This window comes from Oncorhynchus clarkii, chromosome 18 (genome assembly GCF_045791955.1).
Source record: "Oncorhynchus clarkii lewisi isolate Uvic-CL-2024 chromosome 18, UVic_Ocla_1.0, whole genome shotgun sequence".
NCBI classification, from domain to species: Eukaryota; Metazoa; Chordata; class Actinopteri; order Salmoniformes; family Salmonidae; genus Oncorhynchus; species Oncorhynchus clarkii.
Window position 1 is genome coordinate 50,352,926 of NC_092164.1, and position 9,294 is coordinate 50,362,219.

The 9,294-nt window shown below is 46.0% G+C and overlaps 1 protein-coding gene across 2 annotated transcripts in view; it reads left to right on the forward strand.

The window, feature by feature from the left end:
• LOC139373627 (growth factor receptor-bound protein 10-like) overlaps nt 1-8,170 on the forward strand; it is a 55,508-nt gene extending 47,338 nt beyond the window's left edge. For both annotated transcript variants that reach the window (XM_071114350.1, XM_071114351.1), the window contains exons 11-17: nt 2,975-3,073; nt 3,234-3,311; nt 3,415-3,531; nt 3,664-3,730; nt 7,121-7,208; nt 7,336-7,429; nt 7,576-8,170. In XM_071114350.1, coding sequence (XP_070970451.1) covers nt 2,975-3,073; nt 3,234-3,311; nt 3,415-3,531; nt 3,664-3,730; nt 7,121-7,208; nt 7,336-7,429; nt 7,576-7,722 — 690 coding nt within the window. In that variant the 3' untranslated portion in view covers nt 7,723-8,170. The remainder of the gene's footprint in view (nt 1-2,974; nt 3,074-3,233; nt 3,312-3,414; nt 3,532-3,663; nt 3,731-7,120; nt 7,209-7,335; nt 7,430-7,575) is intronic.
• The last annotated feature ends 1,124 nt before the right edge of the window (nt 8,171-9,294 follow it).

Below are 9,294 nucleotides of genomic sequence, written 5' to 3' on the forward strand. Positions count from 1 at the left end.
GTCCTTAATGATTACAAGCATACCCATAACATGATGCGGCCACCACTATGCTCAAAAATATGGAGAATAGTACACCGTGTGTGTTGTATTGGATTTGCCCCTAACATAATACTTTGTATTCAGGACAAAAAAGTGAATTGCTTTGCCAAAATGTTTTTGCAGTATTACTTAGTACCTTGTTGCAAAACGGATACATGTTTTGGAATATGTTATTCGGTCCAGGCTTCCTTCTTTTCACTCCATCAGTTAGGTTAGTATTGTGGATTAACTACAATGTTGTTGATCCATCCTCAGTTTTCTCCTGTCACAGCCATTAAGCTCTGTAACTTTTAGTCTTTATTGGCCTTATGGTGAAATCCCTGACTGGTTTCCTTTCTCTCTGACAACTGAGTTAGGAAGGATGCTTGTATCTTAGGCCGTCATTGTAAATAAGAATATGTTCTTAACTGACTTGACTAGTTAAAAAGGTTAAATCATTTTTTTTAAATCATATTTGTAGTGACTGGGTGTATTGGTATACCATCTAAAGTGTACAGTGCCTTGCAAAAGTATTCGGCCCCCTTGAACTTTGCGACCTTTTGACACATTTCAGGCTTCAAACATAAAGATATAAAACTGTATTTTTTTGTGAAGAATCAACAACAAGTGGGACACAATCATGAAGTGGAACGACATTTATTGGATATTTCAAACTTTTTTAACAAATCAAAAACTTTCAGTGCAGCAAACTCTCTCCAGAAGTTCAGTGAGGATCTCTGAATGATCCAATGTTGACCTAAATGACTAATGATGATAAATACAATCCACCTGTGTGTAATCAAGTCTCCGTATAAATGCACCTGCACTGTGATAGTCTCAGAGGTCCGTTAAAAGAGCAGAGAGCATCATGAAGAACAAGGAACACACCAGGCAGGTCAGAGATACTGTTGTGAAGAAGTTTAAAGCCGGATTTGGATACAAAAAGATTCCCAAGCTTTAAACATCCCAAGGAGCACTGTGCAAGCGATAATATTGAAATGGAAGGAGTATCAGACCACTGCAAATCTACCAAGACCTGGCCGTCCCTCTAAACTTTCAGCTCATACAAGGAGAAGACTGATCAGAGATGCAGCCAAGAGGCCCATGATCACTCTGGATGAACTGCAGAGATCTACAGCTGAGGTGGGAGACTCTGTCCATAGGACAACAATCAGTCGTATATTGCACAAATCTGGCCTTTATGGAAGAGTGGCAAGAAGAAAGCCATTTCTTAAAGATATCCATAAAAAGTGTTGTTTAAAATTTGCCACAAGCCACCTGGGGGAGACACCAAACATGTGGAAGAAGGTGCTCTGGTCAGATGAAACCAAAATTGAACTTTTTGGCAACAATGCAAAACGTTATGTTTGGCGTAAAAGCAACACAGCTCATCACCCTGAACACACCATCCCCACTGTCAAACATGGTGGTGGCAGCATCATGGTTTGGGCCTGCTTTTCTTCAGCAGGGACAGGGAAGATGGTTAAAATTGATGGGAAGATGGATGGAGCCAAATACAGGACCATTCTGGAAGAAAACCTGATGGAGTCTGCAAAAGACCTGAGACTGGGATGGAGATTTGTCTTCCAACAAGACAATGATCCAAAACATAAAGCAAAATCTACAATGGAATGGTTCAAAAATAAACATATCCAGGTGTTAGAATGGCCAAGTCAAAGTCCAGACCTGAATCCAATCGAGAATCTGTGGAAAGAACTGAAAACTGCTGTTCACAAATGCTCTCCATCCAACCTCACTGAGCTCGAGCTGTTTTTCAAGGAGGAATGGGAAAAAAATGTCAGTCTCTCGATGTGCAAAACTGATAGAGACATACCCCAAGCGACTTACAGCTGTAATCGCAGCAAAAGGTGGCGCTACAAAGTATTAACTTAAGGGGGCTGAATAATTTTGCACGCCCAATTTTTCAGTTTTTGATTTGTTAAAAAAGTTTGAAATATCCAATAAATGTCGTTCCACTTCATGATTGTGTCCCACTTGTTGTTGATTCTTCACAAAAAAAATACAGTTTTATATCTTTATGTTTGAAGCCTGAAATGTGGCAAAAGATCGCAAAGTTCAAGGGGGCCGAATACTTTCGCAAGGCACTGTAATTAATAACTTCACCATGTTCAAAGGAGTATTCAGTGTCTTCCGAGTGGCGCAGCGGACTAAGGCACTGCATTGCAGTGCTAGAGGCGTCACTAAAGACCCTGGTTCGATCCCAGGCTGTGTCACAACCGTCCGTGATCGAGAGTCCCATAGGGCGGTGCACAATTGGCCCAGTGTCGTCCGGGTTAGGGGATTGTTTGGCCAGGGGGTAGGCTGTCATTGTAAGTAAGAATTTGTTCCTGACTGACTTACCTAGTTAAATAAAGGTTAGACTTTTTTTCTTTTTTTTAACATGTTTTTGCGAGACATTGTTAAACCTCCCTGGACTTGGTGGTTGAATCTGTGTTTGAAATTCACTGCTCGACTGAGGGACCTTACAGATAATTGCTTGAGTGGGGTACAGAGACGAGGTAGTCATTCAAAAACACTATGTTAAACACTATTAGTGCCCACCAGAATGAGTCCATGCAACGTATTATGGGTGCATCAGTACCGCTTGCCGTGCAGTAGCAGAGAGAACAGTCTATGGCTTGGGTGGCTGGAGTCTTTGGCAATTTTTAGGGCCTTCAACTGACACCGACTGGTATAGAGGTCCTGGATGGCAGGGAGCTCGACCCCAGTGATGTACTGGGCTGTATGCACTACCCTCTGTAGTGCCTTTCGATCGGATGCCAAGCAGTTGCCATACCGGGCAGTGATCTTAGTTGGAGAGAATATTAAAGAGCTTCAAGCAATATCTAGTTATAGATTTAGTGAATACTGGCTGACGGGTTGTCTAACTGAACATTTGATTGTTTGATTGACAGCCCAGTAAGGTTAAATGATTGGCTGATTGTTTGATTGACAGCCCAGTAAGGTGAGGAGTGAGTGCAAGGAGCTGAGGATGCTGTGCGCCGAAAATGAACAGAGCAGAACCTGCTGGATGACTGCCTTCAGACTGTTAAAGGTACAGTACACACACACACACACACACACACACACACACACACACACACACACACACACACACACTCTCACAGAATCTTCTGTATAACTGATGTTTCATTTATATTTATTACTTGAAAATGTATTTTGTTGTGCGCTACATATATGTTCTGTTTTGACAGTATGGGATATTACTGTATCAGAACTACAAGAGTCCCCAGCAGCGGAAGTCTCCTGTCTCACACTTCTCTACTCCTGTGGTAAGATTCCTATTCACATGTTTCTATTCCCTACTCTATTTAAGCAAACTAGAATCTATTGGAGAGCAGTAGCGTGGCTCAGACAAGTTATCTGTCTCTGTAGAGGAGTGTGTCTGAGAACTCTCTGGTGGCCATGGACTTCTCTGGCAGGACGGGACGCGTCATAGAGAACCCTCTGGAAGCACAGAGTGCCGCGGTGGAGGAGGGACAGACATGGAGGGTGAGGAGGAGAGTAGGAAGGAGAGGAAGTGGATGGGATGGAAGATTGGGAAACTCAGACTAAGAAGAAGGTGTACTTCTGTCATTCTGAATCTAAAATAGTTTTTTTATTTTTTATCTTTCCTGCCGTCAGAAACGTGGTCACCGTATGAATGCTCTGGGCAGTCCCAGCCTCCTCCACCCATCTTCTCTCAGCTCAGGTACCCTACACTTTACATTACTTTGCTCTTATACATGGATAGTAGTACTGTAATAATTACACTAGTAACAACATTTAACAGTAACTTCATAAATACTTAGTAATGCTAGATGGCGCCGGAGGAGATGGCTGCCGTTTTACGGACTCCTAACCAATTGTGCTATTGTTATTTGTGACTTATTTTGTACATAATGTTTATGTCACTGTCTCTTATGACCGAAAATAGCTTCTGTATATCAGGACAGCGATTACTCACCTCGTACTGGACAAAGATTATTTCTTTAACGAGTCGAACGCAAAGAATTTACTTCAGACACCCGACAAGGCCCAAATCCCCGTCAGTCGCATGTGAAAGAGACGGAGAGATCTGGGATTTTGGTCTGGGTACCTTGTAAGGATCCGACGGCGAGTGTGTAATCTGCCTCCACCATCAGTCCTATTAGCCAACGTACAATCGTTGGATAACAAAATAGACAAGCTACGATCATGAATATCCTACCAACGGGACATTAAAAACTGTAACATCTTAGTCATGGCTGAACGATAAACACGGATAACCTTCAGCTTGAAGGGTTTACGCTGCATCGACAAGATAGAACAGCTGCCTCAAGTAAGACATGGGGTGGCAGTCTGTGTATATTTGTAAGCAACAGCTGGTGCACAAAATCTAATATTAAGGTTTTCCTCGCCTGAGATAGAGTATCTCATGATAAGCTGTAGACCACACTATTTACCAAGAGAGTATTGTTCGTAGCTGTCTATTTACCACCACAAACCAATGCTGGCAATAAGACCACACTCAATGAGCTGTATAAGGCCATAAGCAAACAGGAAAACACTCATCCAGAGGCAGCGCTCCTAGTGGCCAGGGACTTTAATGCAGGGAAACTTAAATCCATTTATAGCTAATTTCTATCAGCAAGTTAAATGTGCAACCAGAGGAAAAATAACTCTAGGCCACATTTACTCCACACACAGAGATGTGTACAAAGCTCTTCCTCGCCCTCCATTTGGCAAATCTGACCATAACTCTATCCTCCTGATTCCTGCTTACATGCTAAAACTAAAGCAGGAAGCACCAGTGACTCGGCCAGATGACGCAGATGCTCAGCTACAGGACTGTTTTTCTTGCACAGATTCTTCCAATGGCATTGAGGAGTCCACCACATCAGTAACTGGCTTCATCAATAAGTGCATCGACGACGATGTCGTCCACAGTGTCCGTACGTACATGCCCAACCAGAAGGCATGGATTACAGGCAACATCGCACAGAGTTTAACGGTAGAGCTGCCACTTTCAAGGAGCGGGACTCTAACCCGGACGCTTATAAGAAATCCCGCTATGCCCTCCGATGAACCATCAAACAGGCAAAGCATCAATACAGGACTAAGATTGAATCATACTACACCAACGCTCGTCGAATGTGGCAGGGCTTGCAAACTATTACAGACTACAAAGGAAAGCACAGCCACGAGCTGTCCAGTGACACGAGCCTACCAGATGAGCTAAATAACTTCTATGCTCGCAAGCAACACTGAAGCATGCATCAGCCGTTCCGGAAGACTGTGTGATCACGCTCTCCATAGCCGATGTGAGTAAGACCTTTAAACAGGTCAACATTCAAAAGGCCGCAGGTTCAGACGGGTTACCAGGAAGTGTACTCCGAGCATGCACTGACCAACTGGCAAGTGTCTTCACTGACATTTTCAACCTCTCCCTGACAGCATATTTCAAGCAGACCACCATAGTCCCTGCACCCAAGAAAACTAAGGTAACCTGCCTAAATGACTACTGCCCCAAAGCTCTCACATCTGTAGCCATGAAGTGCTTTGAAAGGTTGATCACATCAACACCATTATCCCAGATACCCTAGACCCACTCCAATTTGCATCCCCGCCCCAACAGATCCACAGATGATGCAATCTCTATTGCACTCCACCCTGGGACTGAACAGCTCCCTCTGCAACTGGATGCTGGACTTGCTGATGGGCCACCCCCAGGTGGTAAGGGTAAGTAACAATAAATCTGCCACGCTGATCCACAACACGGGGGCCCCTCAGGAGTGCGTGCTCAGTCCCCTCCTCTACTCTTTGTTCACCCATGACTGCATGGCCAGGCACGACTCCAACACCATCATTAAGTTTGCCGACGACACAACAGTGGTAGGCCTGATCACCGAGAACGATGAGACAGCCTATAGGGAGGAGGTTAGAGACCTGGCCGTGTGGTGCCAGGATAACAACCTCTCCCTCAATGTGATCAAGGCAATGGAGATGATTGTTGATGACTACAGGAAAAGGAGGACTGAGTACGCCCCCATTGTCATCAACGGAACTGTAGTGGACTAGCTTGAGAGCTTCAAGTTCCTTGTTGTCCACATCACCAACAAACTATCATGGTCCAAACACACCAAGACAGTCGTGAAGATGGCACGACAAAGCCTATTCCCCTTCAGGAGACTGAAAAGATTTGGCATGGGTCCTCAGATCCTCAAAAGGTTCTACAGCTGCACCATCGAGAGCATCCTGACTGGTTGCATTACTGCCTGGTATGGCAACTGCTCGGCCTCTGACCGCAAGGCACTACAGAGGGTTGTGCGTACGGCCCAGTACATCACTGGTGCCAAGCTTCCTGCCGTCCCAGGACCTCTATACCAGGCGGTGTCAGATGAAGGCCCTAAAAATTGTCAAAGATTCCAGCCAACGTAGTCATAGTCTGTTCTCTCTGCTACCGCACAGCATGCAGTACCGGAGCGCCAAGTCTAGGTCCAAAAGTCTTCTTAATAGCTTCTACCCCCGAGTCATAAGACTTCTGAACAGCTAATCAAATGGCTACCAAGACTATTTGCATTGTCTCCCCCCCCCCCCCTTTACGCTGCTTCTACTCTCTGTTTATTATCTATTTTAAGTCAATTTAACTCTACCTACATGTACATATTACCTCAATTACCTCGACTAATCTGTACCCCAGCACATTGACTCTGTACTGGTACCCCTGTATATAGCCACACTACTGTTATTTTACTACTGCTCTTTAATTGTGTTATTTTTATTTAAGTTTTTACTTAATTCACTTTTTACTTAAAACTGCATTTTCGGTTAAGGGTTGATTTAATGGAGTGTATTGTTACACAAGTTGTTGTTACACAAGTGGGATATGAAGCAGTTCCTATATCTGTGGTTACCTCCCAAATGGCACCCTATTTCCTTCATTGTGCACTACTTATGGGCCCTGGTCATAAAAAGAACACTATATAGGGAAAGGGTGTCATTTTGGATGCAGGCTGCTTGTATCTCTGCATGTGTAAAGCTGTATAGTGCACGTCTTGTGTTTATACATTGAAAGCCGAAAATAGCTTTCAGACACCTGAAACCTGATGTTGTCTTTCAGTGATCCACAGAACACAGCTATGGTTCCATGGTCGCATCATTAGAGAAGAGTCCCACAAGATGATCATGCAACAAGGACAAGTAGACGGGTAAGACTTAGAAGCTGTATAATCCTTCTTAAGCCACCCTCCCAACCATCCATCCTAGTACCCACAGACCATCCCTATGTATAGATGTACAGCATAAGTGAAAATGTTTTATGTGTGGGTGTGTCAGGTTGTTCCTGCTGAGAGACAGTCAAAGTAACCCCAAGGCGTTTGTCCTGACCATGTGCCACCACCAGAAGATCAGACACTTCCAGATCCTACCGGTCAGTTCTTTATACTCATCTACCTCTATTCGGTTCCACTTCCTTCTTGTTCATCCAATTTGGCTCCATCTCAGTTTGCTCTCACATCCTATCTCCTGCCTCCTTCTCAACCGTATTGTATATTGTCTCCTCTCTCTCTCTCACAGTGTGAAGAGGAAGGTCAGATGTTGTTCAGTTTGGATGATGGCTCCACTAAGTTCACAGACCTGATCCACCTGGTGGAGTTCTACCAGCTCAACAGAGGGGTGCTGCCCTGCAAGCTCAAACACCCCTGTACCGCCGTTGCCTTGTGACCCTTCACCCCTGACCTCTGACCCGTGAACCATACGCCTGCCCTCTGGTCTCACTAAACTACCCTCTGTCTGCAGTTAAATTCTCTACCCCTTGTTCACTAGCTCGTCAAGTGTGCACTTATTCACTCGTTCCTTGTGGATTTAAAAGGAATGGAGTGTTGGAAGCTGATGGGACATGCTTAGTTACACCAATGCTTTTAAAATGCATGAGGGGTAGTGAACAATTGCACACTTTGGGGGGGGAATTGGAAAGTGGCCACACAGATAGATAAATCTACAGACAAACAGACATGTGGTGTACTATAGTAATCTGTGGATCCAACCAAGCCCCTGTTTCCTCCTCCTTCACCCACCTCAGACAGACGATAGACAGGGGGCTGGTTTCCCCGCACTTCTTTATTGATCATCAGGAATCGAATCGATCACAACGATTGACCATGTGTAAAAATCAACCTGTGCAGTCCAGTCTTTATAAGCTGATCACCTGATGCTTCATGCTGCCATCTGGCTGACATTGTCTTGGGGGCATCCTGAAGCGTGACGTTGTCTTGGGGGCATCCTGAAGCGTGACTTTGTCTGGGGGGCATCCTGAAGCGTGACTTTGTCTGGGGGGGCATCCTGAAGCGTGACGTTGCCTGGGGGGGCATCCTGAAGCGTGACGTTGCCTGGGGGGGCATCCTGAAGCGTGACGTTGCCTGGGGGGGGGCATCCTGAAGCGTGACGTTGCCTGGGGGGGGGGGCATCCTGAAGCGTGACGTTGTCTGGGGGGGGGGGCATCCTGAAGCGTGACGTTGTCTGGGGGGGGGGGCATCCTGAAGCGTGACTTTGTCTGGGGGGGCATCCTGAAGCGTGACGTTGCCTGGGGGGGCATCCTGAAGCGTGACGTTGCCTGGGGGGGGGGGCATCCTGAAGCGTGACGTTGTCTGGGGGGGGGCATCCTGAAGCGTGACGTTGTCTGGGGGGGGCATCCTGAAACGTGACGTTGTCTGGGGGGGGCATCCTGAAACGTGACGTTGTCTGGGGGGGGCATCCTGAAGCGTGACGTTGTCTGGGGGGGGGGGCATCCTGAAGCGTGACGTTGCCTAGGGGGCATCCTGAAGCGTGACGTTGCCTCAGGGGCATCCTGAAGCGTGACGTTGTCTGGAGGGGGCATCCTGAAACGTGACGTTGTCTGGGGGGGCATCCTGAAGCGTGACGTTGCCTGGGGGACATCCTGAAGCGTGACGTTGCCTGGGGGGCATCCTGAAGCGTGATATTGCCTGGGGGCATCATGCCCTTCCTCTGCTTTCCTTATTGGACCAACCATCTCACTCTATCTACGATACTTTATACACGGCCACTAGGAAGAGAACAACAAACAGAACAAAAGCAAACTGTGTTGGCCGTTTGTTTGAAGTGGCAGGTGATTGTTTGAGATGTGAACTTCCCTGTCAGAGCTGATGGCATTGCGATGATGTTGTATTACTGTTGCAGAACTATTTGCACTTCTGAACAGACAGCCTACAGTTCTCTTGGAAACTGAATGAAGCTGAATGCTCCTTCTCAACCTGCTCTTCCTCCTCTCTTTCTGCT